We start from the raw sequence: 19,962 nt of genomic DNA, 5'->3' as shown, positions 1-19,962 counted from the left end.
ATTCAACTCTATTACCAAAATATCGAATACCCTCTTATACCATCCACTTAGAGTAAATTATCCTAAAGTGGACCTCCTCCCTATAGAGGACCCAAAATTAATTTAATTTTTAATTGATGCGAAAATTCGAGAAATTTTCAAATAACTCTCATCGGGAAACATTTTTTCAGCCAAACACAAAAAGCTCTGCAGCACAGAGAGCTTCGCAGCTCCCCTAAAAGAATTTCTGATACAATTTTTGCAAGACGAAGCTGCATTTTTTAGTCTCATAACGTCCAGTAAGTCTAGTTTTGATTTTGATGAGCCTCTCGCCCCCTTGCCGGCCGTGAACTCCCGGTTGGGAACCACTACTTTTATGAATACCTTAGTTTCTGTTTACAGAAGGTTTTGGAGCAAAAAATACCTATTTATAATAACTTATACAGGGTGCGACAAAAAAGAGCGAAGTTATATGGTGTTTCTTTCAAATATTAATTGAAGTACTTCTAGACAATAAAATCAACATTTTCGAATTTACTTTTCTGTAGACGGTCCTATCCAACAAATTTACTCAATGTGTCCTCCGTTTTAAGCAAGGACATCCTCCACACGACGCCGGAATCTAGAACACGCCTTTCCAACGTAATCCTCCGGAATTGACTGCCATGTGCGCGCTATGTTAGACTTTAGGATGTTCACACTAGGGTGAGATGTTTGCAGGCTCTTGCTTTAAAATACGCCTCAATCGAATAATCCAACGGGTTAAGGTTTGGGCTGATAGTAGACCACAAAACTTTTGGCCAAAACTTCAAATAGTAGGCCAATAATAGGCCAAAACTTCAAAAGTAAATAAATAAATAAATAAATGAATAAATAAATAAATAAATAAATACAAGAAGGAAACTACAGGTGCAGCTCTATAGCTCCAGCAGGAAAAAAAAATGAAAGATTATAGCTATTTGACCATTGCCGTGGATTTTGGTTCCCCTGGCCATTTCAAAAACACGTCAAAAGCTCCAACCCACTCCAACGCGAACGTTAACCGTGCGCCTCCTTTAACTATTGAATCGACGGAGACGCCTTATAATTATTGCACATCATTCTAGGGAACGAGCTTAGACGAGATTTTGCGCTTCTAGAGAACATCCCTGATTTGTGATAAAAAAATAACCAGCTCGTCACATGTAACAACTTTGTAGAAGAAAGTTGTCTCTAGAATATTACTATAGAGCTCTAGATCCGAATATCTTCCTAAACTCGTTTTCTAGAATACTGTCGAATGATTAACCTAGCGTCTCCATCGATTCAGCAGTGAAAGAAGGCGCACGGTGACGTTCGAGTTGGAGTTGGCGGGAGCTTTTGTCGCGTTTTTCAAATGGATAGGGGCACCAAAATTCACAGGAATCGTTTTTTTCAGCTTGAGCTTCAGAGCCGCTTTTTTTATCGACCATCAGGTTTGTCCTATTATTACCAGGGGAATGAAAGATGTCCTAGGGCATTAATTTTTTGCAGGATGGTTCTTAGTATTGCACCTTCAATAGACCAACTTCCAGTTAAGATTATTTCTCTATGGTAATCCTCCTGACGACAATAGAACAAACTTGACGATAATTGATCTGGTACAGTGGAATTTCGATTTTATCACGATCAAAAAAACACTTTCCGTTAAATCTAGCTAAACTTTGGATTCGAGGAAATAATGGAGTTTAGTAGTTTTTGTTGCATAGCAGTGAAATCTAACGGAAAATACTAAAAAAAATTATTTCATCAAGTCCACAACTACGTTGGATTCACTGGAGGATGTTTTTTTGACCGTGATAAAATCGAGATTCCACTGTACGCTAGTTTTTCATTCTTCCAAACAAATTTTTGCAGTGTATTAAATATACTCTTTTTGATACATGCCCTCTATTTGAAAAATTACTCTGAGTTGTCTAAAAAATGTCCATTCATGGGTAATACTCAGTCCTCTATCCTTCGAAATTAGAATATTTGGATGAACATTTCCTGTATTTTTAGGTCATTCTAACTAGAAAGGAACAGTCATTTTTTCCTTGTGAAATAGATTCTGTTTTTAATGCAGAAATTTAAAGTAATGATTAAAGACATGCATCGTCACTTAGAAAGCCATTTGTTGTTTTTTATATATCGATAAATCGCTGTTCAATAGTTGTTTGATTTGATTTTAGGTAAGCGAAATATTTATTTTATTTTTAATGCCCAAATAATTCAGCTGTGTGTTCTAGTCAACGAGCTATTGAATTCACGTTTAACTGTATGAGTTAACAGAATCTCATGAAACTCTCTAATACAAATCTTTAAGACGAATTCTTCGGGTAAAAAAAAAATAGCAGACTTTACCCAGTACATACGCATTACAGACATTACTTAGAGTTTTCGATGGCTTGAAAAAGTTAGACAGAATAATTTATTTTATTTTTTACTACTTAATTTATTTTATTTCATAAAATTATTTCATGATTTGATTTTTTAAAGTATTATTAAAATGTTTTCGAAAATGTTTTGAAAGTGCAGGATTTTAATCTTTGTTGCCTGATAGTTAATCTTCTAGAAGTTTTTACAGGTCTTATCATGATACTTTAAACCAAAAATGGTTTCGCGTTAGTATGGTGGGCTAACACTAAGGATAACACTGCCATGAAAAAAAACTGAATAAACTGCAACGCCCAAACGATAAACATTTTTTAAAAATCACATTTTGCTCAGAAAACGCGGCTTTTTCAAATGATATAAAAACGGGTATAGCTTTGGGACCCAACTGAAATCTTAATGAAAACCTTCAGTTTATGGCAAATTAAAACTGTTAATTTTGTCGATCATAGAATAAAACACGAGCAATTACTCAGTTAACAACGATAGCATATTTGAACTCAGGAAATTTACTCCTAATGGAAAAGGTTATCACCGCCGTATCTAATAGTTCCACTGAATTTTGCAACTTTTTTAATTGAAATTAGTCTGATACGACTAGCAAACTAGGAGAGACAGAAAATGGCGGAAAAAAATCGCATATAATGAATGCAGCCTGAGCAGCGCTTGTAGGCACTACTGGATGATCTAAATTTTAAAACCAGCAATTTGGCCGTTCTCGTGCCACTGAATAATCTAAATCGACAGTGAGTGCCGTCTGGCTGCTGCCGGCAGAACTGATACCGGGGTTGTTTGCAAGCAAATAAAAAGTTATTCAGTTTTCGGTTCCGGGGCGCTTCGGTGTCAGGATAATAAACTGATGTCGAATGTTGTCGTGCGGAGAATTTAGCGCATGGGAAGTTTTATCAGATTCTGCGCTAGTTAGGTGATAAACGGTTCATCCGTTCAGTTGTAGAATAAACCAATCAACTTTTACCGTTGGAGTTGGTCAGCTATTCAATTTTGAAGCTCCTATACTGCTTTGCGTTGGGATCGTATATCGATATAAATCTAAAAGTTCCCTGCAGAAGTTCTCCACTCGAGCGGTGACATTGGAAAAACAAGAAAGCAAATATATCATCGAAAATGGTGTTTCTTTGTTGTACGGAAGACCACCGTTGCTTAAGATTTATGGGGGACGGCAAACTTTCGTAAATGCTGGAAACGTGGACAAATGTACGGAAGAATGTTTAGTAGTTTGCAAACGACGAACCATACAATATATTTAACGCTTGTTCATGCAATACCAATTCATAAGCGGTATAGATTTGTGTTTCTCAAAATCATGAAAAAACATATTAAGGATTTAATATTATATTCATGATCTTCGAATATGTATATGAATACACGAAATGTTCAAACCGCTCTCCCTGAAACGGTAAAAAACGTGCGTGGGGTGAACAAAACGGATATTTTCTTTCGAATTGCACTGAAAATATTTTACTTCAAACTTCGATGAAAGATTTATAAGGTATGATTTTTTGATGCAAATAATACCTGCGTGAATCGGAAAATTTTAAACGTTTCAAAGAAGAATTTGAACAACTCTGAAGGATGGAGGAAAGTTCAAAGCGCGGCTATGGTTTCCCAGCTGCCGTTAAAATGTCTTTCTCTTTAAAAGCATATATCTAAATATAACATGGTCGGTGTTAAGTCAGACCGGACCAAGTGACCATTTTGATCATTTCGAGAAAAACGAGTTTGAAGTTTGTTGCTCTGGGAATTTTGAAGTTTCCAATATTTTTGCGCAGTTTTGATGTTATAAGTTGTAGTAACCTTCTAACTGTATCATGCAATGTGACAATTGAAAAAAAGGAGTGCCGTGAGCTCAAAAAGGACAGGTTTGTAACTGATTAAATGTACTTGGTTCACTCTGATCGAATCAAAGAAGAATCATTAATAACTTGGTCCATTATGACTGAACAATTGACCAAATAATTTTAGTACATTGATCGTCGAACAGTCAAAAAATTTTTAATCTACATGGTTAGCTTCTGCGACATTAACAATTATTGAAAATAGTTTTGAATAAACTTGAAACTATGTTTGTTTCAACAAATTAATGGCAGGAGCGGAATATTTTAATGGAACAAAAATATGGTTAATTTACTCATCTAAGTTATTCGTAATCATCCACTTTCTCTGCAACTTTGGCCAAAATTTCCGTAGAATTGATGATGGACTGGATGGTTTCCTCGTGTTTTGATTCTGGAATTTCTGTCACGTTTGGAAATTGTGGAATGTTGTGTCACCCACACAAATGACTAACGTTTCTCATTTACGTGTTCAATCAGAGTGGACAATGTGCATTTTCCTCATTTACTGGTAAAGTATACTTTTTTGACTAACGGGCAATGAAGCATTCCGATAAGTTGCCTGATAGTGTTGAAATTCATTTATGTTGACTTCAAACCGATGCTGTAAATTCCGATAATGGCAACTTTTTTCTTTTTAACACATGGTTCACTTTGTCTGCACACTATAAGGCATGATATCAGGTCATGTTAGTGACAGTGCGTGAAACTTTACAGATTCCGATGGGGGGTGAGTGTAAAAGTTCTCTGATACAAAGAAATCTGGAAAAACGCTTGAAAATTTCTCCGTTCGTTCGCTTTTATCAATAGCTGACCGAAGGCAGTGTCCTTGAAAATAAACACTTGGTCCATTCTGACTGAACACTGTAATCGCTTTTCATTGGTCATGCAGACAAAAATCATACTGTTATTTCTGCTGTTTTAGAGATAAATAAAATCGGATTGTTGTGTGATGTAGCTTAAGAAAATCTTGATCCAATACTATCGTTAACTCGTTTTTTTTTCAATTTTGCAACTTGGTCCGGTCTGACTTAACACCGACCACATATCTAGAGAAATATCTTATTTTCAAGCAAGCACATACGAATCCGACGGCATTGATTAAACTGTTTAATTTCTGACACCGTCACGTGGTGTATCTTTTGCCGGATATATTTTTTTTCCTCTCATTCTAGCATGTGGATCTACTCACACAATAGTCCATTTGTTCGCACCTTCGTACTCCAGAAGTAATCAATCAAAGTAATCGTCAGCACACTTTTATTTTCGTCAGCCGATACCGTCCCAAAACTGTGTCGGATCGAAAAAAGTTCGTTGTTCCATTCCACGGAAAAGGAAAAAAAGCAATTCGCCTAAAAGCAGCATAAAACTCCCAAATGATTGCCAGGATGCTGATTCATTGTAAAAGTCTTCTCGATGCCAACGTATTGTCACGGAATATCGCTTCCACGTTTACCGGGAACTCCCACTAACGCGGCCGGGTGCCTCGGTAGTACTTTGACATCGTTTTTATTGTCGCGAGACAGCCATCAGCAGGGATTTTATCCGCACTCAGTGCCTGTCATAGTGTTCATCTTAATCCGTCACGATAAGAGTCGTTCGAAATGATGCTTGAAATCCATACACTACCACAAGTATAACGAACTGGATAATCGGCATGCCACGTGAGTCGCTGCTGCTGCTGGCTGTTAACCATTAAAATCTCGTACCTATGATGAGGAAATTTCCAACAATGTTGTGCTTTCGAAATAACGCTCTGGTTTTACTCATTACGGTGTGAATGTGGCGAGTAGACGGATCCGTACCGTGAGGGAACAATCTGATCCAGACACACGTACACTCACCGCGTTCTGGCTAATGCAACATTACTTTGCCGTCATTACTTCGCGGTAACCCCCTTCTATGTATGCAGAGTGGATTAAGCTTTAAATGGTTTGAGTTTCCTGTTTAATCTTTAACACATAAATGTTCAACCGAATTATGGTTTAAAATTAGTTTATTTGACACGGCACGATACATTTTCTGTTTTACTGAGCCAAGTACAATTCGTATTAATTCTACGTTAGCAGGGAAAAGAGGGAGGCCTTTTTTATTATTCTCGCGGCCGACTACGAGCTAGTGGGGATTTAAGGTGAGAGGAGGGAAATACAATTCTTGCTTAAAACTAATTAAGATATACGATCTATTTGTGTTTCGACTGGTGTTCTTTTTTGTTTTTTAAACATAGATTTAGGCTCTTCGTGTTCGTGTCTCCAGCGTCGTATACGGATATTCTGACAAATAGACAAAAGAATATTAAATTTTAATGTCAGTCTTTTTCAAACAACAGTACAGTTGTGTCATGTACTGGAGATCACCGCTTCCCAGAATGTCTCTAACGGGTACATTCGGTTGTTTTCTTCGGGCCCGGAGGGAATCTATAAGCTCGGACCTAACATCACAGAATTCGGCACACGACCAAACAACATGCTCGATGTCATGGTAGCCATCGCCACAAACGCAGTGATTACTGTCTACAAGCCCTATACGGAAGAGATGCGTGTTTAACGTGTAGTGATTGGACATAAGTCTGGACATCACGCGAATGAAATCCCGACCGACATCCAACCCCTTGAACCATGCTTTCGTCGATACCTTAGGAAAAATGGAATGTAACCATCGTCCCAGTTCATCTGAGTTCCATGATGATTGCCAACTGTTGAGTGTTCTCTGACGCAAAATGCTATAAAATTCATCATAAGCAAATGGTCTTTCATAAATATCGCCATCAATAGCACCCACCTTAGCTAAAGAGTCAGCCTTTTCATTACCCGGAATCGAGCAATGAGAAGGGACCCACGCTAAGGTAACCCGGTAATTTTTATCTGTTAAAGCACTTAAAAACCGCCGTATTTTCCCCAGGAAATACGGGGTGTGCTTCACAGGCTTCATCGATCGCAGAGCCTCAATGGCACTGAGACTATCTGTGAAGATGAAGTAGTGGTCTATGGGTAGGGTTTCGATGTTTCCAAGAGAGTACTGAATAGCAGCAAGTTCTGCGACGTACACGGAAGCAGGAGCATCGAGTTTGTAGGAGGCGGTAAAATTTTCGTGGAAAACACCGAAGCCAGTGGACTCATCTAGATTAGATCCGTCAGTGTGAAACCTTTTATCATAACTAACATGTTTAAACTAATTGGAAAAAACCTTAGGGATTTCTTGGGGTCGCAATTGATCCGGGATACCAGAAATGTCTTGTTTCATGGTGGTGTCGAAGAATATAGCATTATTATAAGTATCTAAAAGTGCGACATTGGAGGAATCGTATGAAGAAGGATTAATATCTTGAGCCATATAGTCAAAATATAAAGTCATAAATCTGGATTGAGATTGAAGGTCGACCAACCTCTCGGAATTTTCAATTACTAATGGGTTCATAACTGTGCATCGAATTAGCAACCGGTAAGAGAGATTCCAAAAACGATGTTTCAACAGAAGAATACCCGCTAACACTTCAAGGCTCATCGTATGGGTCCGCTGCATGCAACCCAAGGCAATACGCAAACAACGATATTGTATTCTCTCTAATTTTATAATGTGCGTGTTCGCGGCGGAGCGAAAGCAGAAACAGCCGTACTCAAGAACTGACAATATCGTTGTTTGGTAAAGCCTTAGAAGGTCTCCTGGGTAGGCTCCCCACCAGGTTCCGGTAATCGTACGAAGAAAATTAATCCTCTGTTGGCATTTTCGTGTCAGATACCTAATATGACAAGCCCAGGTGCATTTAGAGTCGAACCAGACCCCGAGATATTAACCTGAGAGATCGTTTTACCCGTTAGTACGAGCTACAGCTGAGCTGGGTTATGCTTCCTAGAAAAACGACCAACTCAGTTTTCTCCGGAGAGAACTCGATACCCAGCTTAAGAGCCCATTCAGACAAATTGTCTAAGGTATCTTGCAATGGTCCTTGCAGATCGCTAGCCTCGCTACCAGTAATGGATACAACGCTATCGTCTGCAAGTTGCCTTAGCGTGCATGAATGTGCAAGACATTCATCGATGTCATTGACGTAAAAATTATATAAGAGAGGACTTAAACATGAGCCCTGGGGAAGGCCCATGTAACTAATTCGGGAAGTTGTCGAATCGCCATGTGAGAAATACATATGCTTTTCTGACAACAAATTGAGCAAAAAGTTATTCAAATTTGGTGAAAGTCCCTGCGAATGAAGTTTCGCGCTTAAAACTTCTACAGAGACAGAGTCAAAATCCCCCTTAATATCCAAGAACGCAGAAGCCATTTGCTCTTTTCGAGCAAATGCGAGTTGAATTTCAGTAGAAAGCAACGCTAGGCAATCGTTCGTCCCTTTGCCCCGGCGAAAGCCAAATTGACTATCTGAAAGTAAACCGTTTGTTTCGACCCATTTGTCTAACCGTAAGAGGATCATTTTCTCCATTAATTTCCGGAGGCAAGAGAGGTTTCCCGGGTTTCCGAATAGCAATGACTTTTACCTCCCTCCAGTCATGCGGAACAATATTTAGCTCAAGAAACTTGTTGAACAAATTCAACAAGCGTCTTTTTGCAGAGTCGGGTAGATTCTTCAACAGGTTGAATTTTATTCTATCTAACCCTGGAGCCTTATTGTTGCACGACAGGAGAGCCAAACCATTGAAAATTCCAACATCGAAAATGGAGGCTCTTCCGTAGTTACTATAAACGCGTCGCGAAAGGTTTTCTGTTCCGGTACAGAGTCCGGACAGACCTTTTTGGCAAAATCGAGTATCCAGCGATCTGAATACTCCTCACTCTCATTCGAAACGTGACGGTTCCGCATGCGCCTGGCGGTATCCCAAAGAGTGCTCATCGCTGTTTCCCTCGACAACGCGTTTACGAACCGCCGCCAGTACCCGCGTTTTTTCGCCTTTACTAAGCTCTTCATCTGCCTGCCCAGTGCCTCGTACTTTCGAAGTAGGTTGACAGTGCCGTACTCCCGGTAGTCCTTATACGCCGCGGACCTTCGCGCGTACAGCTCAGAGCATTTTTTTTCCCACCATTTGTTGGGAGGGCGCTGTCTAAACGTTACCTCGGGTATCGGTTTCGTCTGAGCTTGAGTCGCGGCGTCGATTATCAAGCCAGCTAAGAACGCGTATTCTTCCTCCGGAGGAAGTTCCTCGTGAGTCTCGATAGATTCCGCTATAATAGACTCATAACGCTTTCAATCAATATTACGTGTAAGGTCGTAGGAAATATTGATTGGGTTCGGGGGAGTTGAACCATTAGCAATTGATATAACGATTGGAAGATGATCACTACCGTGGGGATCGTTGATTACTTTCCACTGGCAATCGAACGCTAGTGATGTCGAGCAGAGGGATAGGTCAAGCACGCTTTCACGTGCTGGAGAATTAGGTACACGTGTCGCTTCCCCAGTATTCAAAAGTGTCATATTGAAGTCGTCGATCAAGTTACAAATTAAAGAAGATCGGTTGTCGTCGCACAGCGACCCCCATAGCGAACAGTGAGAGTTAAAATCTCCCAAAATCAAAAAAGGTGCGGGAAGCAATTCTGCTATATCAAGGAGTTGCTTCTGTTCAATCCGCGCGGATGGGGGAATATATAACGAAACAAGGCAAAGGTCTTTTCCATTCATATTCGTTTGAATGGCAACAACTTCAATATTCGAGATCGAGGGGAGGTCGATTCTGAAAAAAGAATAGCACTTTTTGATCCCTAAAAGTACCCCTCCCCCGGTCGCGTCTCGATCTCGACGAATGATGTTAAAATCGTGGAAATTAAGTTGGTCATTTATATTGAGAAAGGTTTCACAGAGCGCGAACGCATCACAATTGTATGTGTTTATCAAATGTGAAAATAAATCAAATTTGGGGATGATACTTCTGCAGTTCCACTGTAACACAGTGACAAAATTCCTAACCTCTTTCGACGTATTAGTCATCGAAAGATACGATAGCTGAAATGAGGGGCCAAGCTGCTGTGAGTTGCTTCAAAAAGGTTTTCACTGTAGGGAGAAGGGCAAGGAGAATGTTTTGAAGGGGATCTGGTATGTTGAATGTTTTAAATATCCAGTCCACAATATCAGAGAATTTTATGAACCCTGTTTCTTTTATGTCTTCTGATCGAGAAATGGGTGCACGAGGGGTTTGTGGTGCCCCAGGAAGCAGTGGGTACCCCTGGTTTGATTTGAAATTAAAACCGGGGGGTACTTGCTTCGGTTTTCTTCACCGCTTCCTTTTTGTGTTGTCTTATTGGTCATTTCGCTAGGGGTTATCTCACGACCTTTGCGAGAAAGATTAGGAGAGTTGAGCATTCTCCTCTTCCTATATCCCTCTGGCAAGGCATAGGAACACCCTTCGACGGGATCGTCAGATGTACCCTCATCAGTTGGCAAGAAGGAAAAGATGATTCCTGTCGAGGGTGGCTCAGCCCTCTTAAGCATTTCTGCAAAAGAGCGCTTTGATCGTTCCTTAAGGGAACGCTTAATTTTTTCCTCGCGCTGTTTGTACGCGGGACATGCCGGAAGGTCATGCCGAGTTCCCTCGCAATAAAGACAATTTTCAGTATCCCCACTGCAAGCGTTCTCAGCATGATTGCCTCCGCACTTGCTACAGCGTGCCTTGTTGCTGCAGTAGGTGGCTGTGTGACCTAGCTGCTTACAGTTTTGGCAATGCATGACCCGCGGTACGAACAGGCGTACAGGTAGACGAACCCTGTCCAAGCGGACGTAGTTCGGCAGCGCGGATCCGGCGGATGTTACTCGGAAGGAATCCGAAGGGAGGAATTTCTTCTTCCCTTCTTCGATGGATACTGAATGCAATTGCTTGCAATCCAGTATCTTTACAATTTGCATCAAGGGGTTTTTAAAACAGCCAACTCCATGACGCAAAATGTCATCGACAGTGAGATTTCCCTCGGTAACCACACCGTCGATTTCTACATCCTTGGCAGGGATGTACACGCGATACTCTCTCGTGAAGAGCTCGTAGCCAGCAATTTCGTTTGCTTGCTTCAAGCTACTCACGACAACTCGCAGTTTGTTCGGCCTCACCTTCGTAATCTCGGTTACGGCCGAAAAATGTTTTGCCAGGTCTTTGCCTATTTGAATAATATTCAATGGCTTCTCTATGGGCCGGAAAAAAACAACGTAGAGACCGCCAGCGGCATCTGGGTAAGCTTTTACCCGTACTTCCGGTACTCTTGGTACAGGACTTGGCAAAGGGGAGGGCACAGGGGAAGGTAGGGGTGAGCTGATGGGAGAAATTTCAATTTCTTTCCCGTTTGTTTCCACATCCAGGAAAAGTTGCACCTGCATGTCGTCCATTTTGCGGGAGCGTTACGCTCTACCGCACACAAACGATAAATATTCGAATATGGAGGGGGGGGGGGGGGGTTCAAGTAGTTGATATTAAATTTTAAAAACAATTTTTCAATCTACAATGGATCAAATAAAAAAAAAGACAGTAATACTAATACTAATAACAATAGTAATAATAAAAATAATAATAATTGTAGTAATAATAATAATAATAATAACAATAATAATAATATCAATAATAATATTAATAATAATATTATAACATAGTAATAATATTGATAATAATAGTAAAAATTCTAAAGGTAATACTTTACCGAACGTCTAAGTCACGACCTCACGGCTGATAGTTGGATTAATCGAGTGTCTCCGCAGAACAAACAATGACGATCCAGCTTCGTGTTGTGACACAGTGGCCGTATCTTACACGCGACCTTGTAGATGCCACTTGTAGTTGACTTCCACTCGCTCGATCGTATGGTGGTCCGAGCTGCTAGCGGGGTAACAGCGGTGCGGCAGAATTGTTCTTGCTGATATATCAGCTGCGTATCGAATCACTGGCGGGGTAGCCTGCCTCTACCAGTGTGCAGATGTTTCTGCCGATATACAACAGGCTATTGTTATCGCGCAACACAAGAACTAATCGACGAAAAACACCCGTACGATAACTCGTGTATTGTTATTTTGCGAACTCAAACGGAGATAAACAATTTGCGTCTAATCGAGACGAAAGCAAAACAACAAATGTTCAACCGAAATATCTACGGTCTAAATTTAAGTAAAAATGTGGCATTCACTGCTATGGAATCACAGAATATACATCCTCCTATCACTTCATCGTGGTGCAATCCTTAATGCACAGGATTAAGTAATCGCACCAGTACAAATTAATTAGATTTTAAAATTGGTTTCGAAACATAACCTGCCAACAGCCGCTACCGGAGCTGTCTCTACGGTTGTAGACACAAGTTCATAATTACCTCGGAATCCTCGGAACGGATAATGTTGAAGCGCTCGTCACTGCTGTATGTCGTCACCCCGATCGTCAGCAGGTGATAGTCTTTCCTTCGTATCCAGGACACCTGTGGCGAGGAGAGAATGAACAAGAAAAAAAAAGAGTAACGTAAAGTGGTGTTGAACGATAGCCTGCAGGAATTCGAGCTTCCGGAAAGGTGCAGCGAGCTTATAGTATGTAGAAATTGCATGATGTGATAAAGGTTAGAGGAATCGCACCGCACAGAGCCGAACAATCCGATAAGCGTGGAGCTAAAAGGGGGGTGTTAACCGGCTTCGTTACAGATAATTACTGTTGAAATAATATTTTCACATGCATGTCGATGCAAGTGTGAAGAAATCAAATAAGTGTATAAAAATGTAATGCTTTGATTACGAGCGTAACTTGAACATTATACAGCGCCTATAATTTAATTCAAGATTTCTATAATGTTTTTTACTTTGTGCACTTTTTGATAAAAAAGGAATTGTCAAATCAATTTTATCTATTTTTTTATCTCCATTGATTTTATAAAAATATTAGGAGCACTTACCCTGCAAAAGGTATCGTTATAGTTCAGCTACCGAAAACTACGTTTTCAAGGTTCTTAAAGTCAACTTAAATGAATAAAAATTAAAAAAAAAAACTGTTTTGGTGTCACCCTAAACAAACAAGCTATAATTCAGCTACAAAAAAGTTGTCCTTTATGAAGTTGCTTAAAATCGTATAATTTTTAATTTCACCGAAAATAAGATAACGTTTTCTCGCAAAAAAATATTCAGTTTTAATTCACTGATTTTGGGATCATTCTAATTTTCACTTTAATTAAAATGTAGACCTACTTATTAGAAGCAACTTTTTCAGTATGGCTCTGAAATCATAAAACTGTATCGGAAACTCTATTTCCGCCAAAACTATAGTTCTGTAACCACTGTGCATTGCCGCAAGAAATTAAATGCGAGAAAAAAGCAAAATATTAGCTTATATATATATATTAGCTTATATATATATATATATATATATATATATATATATATATATATATATATATATATATATATATATATATATATGTATATGGAAAAAAGTGAATCTATCAGGTAAAGTTTTGGATTGCAAAATTATCTTATATAATTATATTAAGCTATAAATATATAATATATAATCTTATATAATTATATTATATTATATTGGAAAAGTCTCAGAAACCAATTGGTAGGTGTCTGATCTACGTAAAATGTCAGCAACATGACGGTTTCGCCCCGAATAGGGGAATTTGGGCAAAATTGATATGTTGCTGACATTTTACGTGAATCAGACACCTACCAATCGATTCCTGAGACTTTTTTACTCAATATAGGACAAAATTTGACTATCACTTTTAGATATCAAGGCATTAGCAATAATACTCAGACATACTAGATATTTTTCTGTTTTGTGAAACATACTAAAACCATGCCAAAACCGCTTTCTTAGAATCACCGTTTTGAACTCAGTTTTCGTCCGATTTAAGATCTGTTTCTTTTAAAGATGGGTAAGAAGATGCTAATATGTGGACAAACTCTTAGAATTTTGATATTTGGTCTTAAAACAAAATGGCATCGGAAAAACATCGAAAATTTTCGATTTCTCAAAAATTCAAAATAGCGTCATTGTTGCCCTTCAAGTTGAAGTATGTTCAAAATCGGGTAAATAATAATATAAAAATACACAAAAAAATTATATATAGAAACCAAGGCAGAAAAAAAGTCAATTTTTGTTTCACTGTGTAATATAATTTAATATAACATTTATACGCAAACAAAAGTTTTAGTTGTTCTACTTCGCTGATTTTTGATCGACACTAAGTTTATCTTGAATTTTTTTAAGAACTTTAATCTAAACCTCCAGCAAGAAACGTTTGGACAATGCCACAAAAGATCAAAATTACTGGTTCACACAAAAAACAATTCAATTCAAATGTAGACCTACTTATAGAAAGCAACTTCTCCATAGAAAGTATGGCTCCAAAATAACAAAAAAAAAACCGAAATGTACATTTCTACTTGAATGACCGTTCTGTACCATTATGCAACATAACCATCACAGGCACTAATAGAGCAGTATGTTCTTAGCACGACGAACATTAGTTCCACAACCCCATAAGTTTCTAGGATCATCAGCGACCCTCAAATTAAGTTTAGTTCATAAATTTGATTTTCTTTCACACGTTCGTAAATTTTATTCGGTCCAAACTAGAACATAAATAGAAGTTTGATCGAGAAGTCCCTGGACTAAACCAGATTTGTTTTCATAATCTTTTTTGCATATACTTGTTGAAAGAAACGTGTTAAAATTTGACAGCAATAGCTAGATTTATTCATGAGTTATAGCATTGTGAGTACAGATGCTTAAAAACATGAATAAATACAACATTAACTTTAACCCACGAATTACGTAATAAACAACATCCGAGTTTAGCGCGAAGAATCTGTAACCTTTGGAAAAGGTTCCACCGTATAGCAATGCTCTGGTGACAGTGTTGCTATACTATAATCAGACCGAATGTCAGTAAATGTAAATCCCCATGCCAGAAATTGTTTGGGTTATATAAATATAAATAAAGAATAATTAATGTCCGATCCAATTTTAAATAATCGCTCGAAATTTAGAGGCCTCCGAAATAGTAAGTCGTTACCACGTCGATAAAGACACCAGTGCAAAAAGATTAGATGTGCCCTGAAATGGGACCATTCACTATTACGGGCGGCCAATCAGGAGCTAGTTAGCTTGCCGAAAAGGGTAACCGTAGGGATGCTAGGCGACTTACTGCTGCAACTTTCATCGGCGATAAGCCAGGACAACAACCTATGGTGGCGCGCAAATCGTCGTTGTTCGGCAGGCAGCGTGATCAGCAAAGCCAGAGAGACTGGTGTCAGCCGAAGGTGCGAGGTTCAGTGTGACGTAGGCTGGAGAGAACCCGATCGGGATGAGGTTCCAGAACATTCCAACGGGTATATAAGGAGGCTCCCAACGTGGGACAAGGGAGACCGTTTTAAACCATCAAGGTAATAGGTCAAGTTTCACTATTTTCTCAAACAAGTAATACCAGACGACGTTTTTCCTGGTTAGATTTTGCGCTAATACTTCTAATACCAAAGTGCCGAGTAAGTCCGCGTGTGAGTCAGAGTGATTTAGTGCCGCCGGTGCTGTAGGAAAGTTTACCGATCGCCTAGAGCTCCGGCCACCCCAGCTATCCGCGAAAGAAGCTCCTGGACCGTGTTAGGTTTGCCATTTCACCATGAACAGACTTACGCCTGAACAACGCTTACAAATAATCGAATTTTATTATCAAAATTCGTCCTCTGTGAAAAACGTTTTTCGCGCATTACGGCCATTTTATGACGAAGCTCATTTCTGGTTAAATGGGTATGTTAATTAGCAAAATTGCCGCATTTGAATCGAAGAGCAACCAGAAGCAATACAAGATTCGCCAATGCACCCAGAAAAATGCACGGGTTGGTGCGGTTTACACGCTGGAGGCATTCAAAGATGATCAAAATCGCAACGTTATGGTCAATGGCGCTCGCCGTCGCGCTATGATTTCCGATATATTTTTTTGCCGGAAATAGAAGAGCTGGGTCTTGTTGACATGTGGTTTCATCAAGATGGAGCATTGTGCCACACATCGCGCAATTCAATGGACATATTGCGGAATGAGTTCGGTGAGCAATTCATCTCACGAAATGGACCGGTGAATTGGCCGCCTAGATCATGCGATTTAACACCGCTAGATTATTTTTTGTGGGGCTACGTTAGGTCTCTCGTCTATTCGGATAAGCCAACAACAATTCCAGCCTTGGAAGACAACATTATACGCGTTATTCGCGAGATACCAGCCGAAATGCTCGAAAAAGTGACCCAAAATTGGACTTTTCGTATGGACCATTTAAAACGTAGCCGTGGCCAACATTTGAATAAAATTATCTTTAAAAAGTAAATGGCATATACTAATTTATCGGCTCAAATAAAGATTTCATACAGATTTGTAATTTTTACACGTTTTTTTTTAAAGAAAAACCAAGTTCTTAAAAAATCACCCTTTAGTACTACTTAGGGACTACAAGTTTGTCATACATCGTATTTCTAAATTGTACTTATGAAGCGAGCTGTCGGCACGCGGCGAAAAAGTACCCTAAAATTGACCTTGCTCCATGGTATACTTTCTGTAGGAGGAATCCAGAGTTGAAGCTTAAGCTTGTGATTACGTTCATTTTGTTGAGAGCCAGTTTCGTAAGATACTCAAAGCAATTAGAATGGGCAGAGGAACACTCGAGCAAAAGTATTCGGAGATTATACGCGCAAGAATGTATTAGGGCAGATAATACGGCTGGTTAGCCGTAACCTTTGTAACAAAATGGCGTGCAGTAGATGTTACACTGTTTAAAAATTGATTCGGCAGTAACTCAGCTATGAAACAATTGTGGGTTTCTGGCTGAAGTGCTTAAATTTAAAACCAAAAACGCAAGAATTTGAACCAAAACCGACGCAGTTAACCTGGATTATGCAGCAGATAACAAAGCCTGAGCAGAAGGGTGAACACTAAAAGAGGAGTCATCCACCTTCCACGTAGACAACAATAAGGCGGGGTGTGAAATGTTTATGTGTATTAACGTGGGGCAAAATCACCGATTTTCCAGAACCAAGTTGTTTTGGTTCTTTTTGGGGCCCCAAACAACCCTAAACTTACCGGAAGTCAATTGGTTTTGTCTTCGCTTGGCGCATTGCATTTCAAATTTGTATGAAATTTTTTATGGGAAAACCTTGTTTTTGCATTTACCTTTCTAGAGAGCTCAATAATACTCTTATAATGCATTACATTATGGGTATTCATGTCGAGCTCGTAAACAAATACCCAGCCGTAAAAATACTCACCTCCATTGACGAGTAATGGAAGATACACAGTTTACGGCTGGGTATTCGTATACGAGCTTGATGTGAAGACCCCTATTATGTTAAAGTATAGTATTTTAGATGCCTTACAACTCTGCAGAAGACACTGAAGAGATAGGATGTCCCTAAGAAGGGCTATAGTGGTTCAAATTTAATTATGTCGATTTAAATTCAGAAAATCTTTGTTTTCTGCCAACATTTGTAGTCCTTTACAGCGCCTTTCCTTCCACTATACGTGTGGAAGACCAACACGCCTTTCCTCGAGCGAGACGTGTAGCGTACCATCTTCGGTGGGCTGCAGATGGAGAAGTAAGAGAGATATGAGACGACAGCTCAGTTCTGCACGCAAAAGTTCAAGCTTACATCATCCGATGTGTCCTCTCAAAACGCACATTAAATGCTCTGGCTATTACACAACAAACGTGTCAAAAGGATAACACAACAGTTGCGTAATGAATACATTGACAGAGATTGAAATCAGAATATGTATCATACACACAAAATCGTGGTGTTTCGGTAGACTTCGGTTTTGGGCAAACGATCAGTTTTGGGGTACTCAAAAAACCGCTGGTTACTTTCGTGAGTCGGTGCGTATGAAAAACTCGTGCATCCCTAATCACCGTCAGCAACCGAAACAGCCAACAGCGAGCCTCGTTGCGACAGAATTTACTGACGCTGGTGCCAGTAACGTGGAACCGAATCCATATGATTAAAACCGGAATCGTCGTTAAATACAAAATGTTTGAAACAAATCCAATGTCTTTTTAAATGTTATTGATTCGATGATGTTTTTGAATGACCGGATTCATGATAGTGAATCGATCAATTTATATATGCATTAACCTAGTCAGTACCAAAATCTTCAGTATTGATTACTACTTGCACTGCTTTAACGATAGCAGCATTCTGGAAAATAATACCAATACCAGTACGAATCATCACGGCAATCCTAGCACCGGTTAATACTATAAAAGTGTTGTGATTCTGAGCCGTCCAATATATTGAACATTCGCTAGAGCACCAAATGCGTTATGAACAACGCAGTTTCGTTGTACTGGTTCCTAAACAGTACAGAAATTGCTTTGAAAAGACGCAATATTGATGTGGTTACGCATAGTCCAACTTTTGCGTGTAGACATCAATCCACCAGAGACGAGACAGAGAGGTGCACAGTGGGCAAGGTGGGCAAGGTGGATCGATCAGGTGGAAGACGACCTACGGACCTTACGCAGACTGCAGAGCTAGCGAACTGCAGCCAAGGACCGAGTGGAGTGGAGACGACTCTTACGAACAACAAAGACCACACAACGGCTTGGGACTGTTTGGTGAGGTAAGTTATACGTGGAACTTCAGAAGGAAATCTCTTAGAAAAAACTTCCAGACTTCACGAATACTAAACCGAATGACGTATGTCGATTCGGACGCAATTTTTACGGTTTTAAGTGAGCCGCAAGAGTCTGGAACCGTAGAAACACAATGTTTTCTAGAAGCTTATATTCCAACTGTCAACTGCAGATTCGTGCCTGCACGTTAGTCGGACAAAGAATTCAACAATGTATCAACTGGTTTATGTGGATGATGTCTTTTTTGTAAAAATGAAGTCAAAGTTCCAAACGGTAAATGCGAAAATATGCAAGATTCCAATGACAACCGGCTTTATTCAACAAAAATTGTAGGATAGCGAACTATTCCAAGATCATGCGAGATTCATACATGGCCTGATGTAGCCACCGCAACCTCCATCCTCAGAAGCGGACTACTAAAGCCGCTAGAAGAATTTTGCGTTATCCAAATGGAACGATCGATAGGCTGTGTTGGAGATGCAGCAAGCAGCCTGAAGTACTGCCCAATATCTTCAAGAACTGCAGTGGATCCGTAAGCTGATGGACGACCTTAGCGGGAAGCTGCTTCTAGCATACAAAATAGACGAAAATAATCAGAGTCGTTTTGCTCTTACAACTTGTTATTGGCCATACCAATGAACGTGACATGAGCATTAGGGAAATGTCTCAACGTCTTATAAAGCTTAGATGCGTTTCCTTGGTATCAAAAGCTTTGTGTTAAGATTGCTTCGACAAAAAATCATTTTGGTTGAAAAAAAAAACAAAGATGCTAAGCACGTATGCGTAGCATGAACCCTTGTAGGTCAAACTCGATTATTCGAAGTATCGAATCTTCTAAGCTCGGTGTTGTGGTTCCAATCGTATGAAAAATGAGAAATTCGTCCTTGAAACTTTTTCTCGATATTCACCACGTAACAAGAAATTGGTTGTAACAATTATTATGTCATAATAATACTGTAAATATTAGTCATCCAAGACACATTGATCATGATATTCCGGACCTACGTCAACAATTGAATTATTGAATTACGGCATTGATGAATCGGTGTATTGTACGCATATTATTATCAACAAAACAAGAAATTACAGACTTTTTTCTACAACACAGCCGATATTCAAGTACAAGTAAACCGCCAGATCGATTGATGATTGGGATATTTC

At 39.4% G+C, this 19,962-nt stretch overlaps 1 protein-coding gene across 4 annotated transcripts in view; it reads right to left on the bottom strand.

The window, feature by feature from the left end:
• LOC129732484 (uncharacterized) overlaps positions 1 to 19,962 on the bottom strand; it is a 227,407-nt gene that overhangs the window by 28,949 nt on the left and 178,496 nt on the right. For all 4 annotated transcript variants that reach the window (XR_008729272.1, XR_008729273.1, XM_055693392.1 and 1 more), the window contains one exon: positions 12,513 to 12,614. Coding sequence is in view for 2 of the 4 variants with exons in the window: in XM_055693392.1 (XP_055549367.1) it covers positions 12,513 to 12,614 (102 nt within the window). In the remaining 2 variants the exon portion in view is untranslated. The remainder of the gene's footprint in view (positions 1 to 12,512; positions 12,615 to 19,962) is intronic.

This window comes from Wyeomyia smithii, chromosome 3, assembly GCF_029784165.1.
Source record: "Wyeomyia smithii strain HCP4-BCI-WySm-NY-G18 chromosome 3, ASM2978416v1, whole genome shotgun sequence".
In the NCBI taxonomy this organism is placed as follows: domain Eukaryota; kingdom Metazoa; phylum Arthropoda; class Insecta; order Diptera; family Culicidae; genus Wyeomyia; species Wyeomyia smithii.
This window is presented reverse-complemented; position numbering and strand designations above follow the sequence as displayed.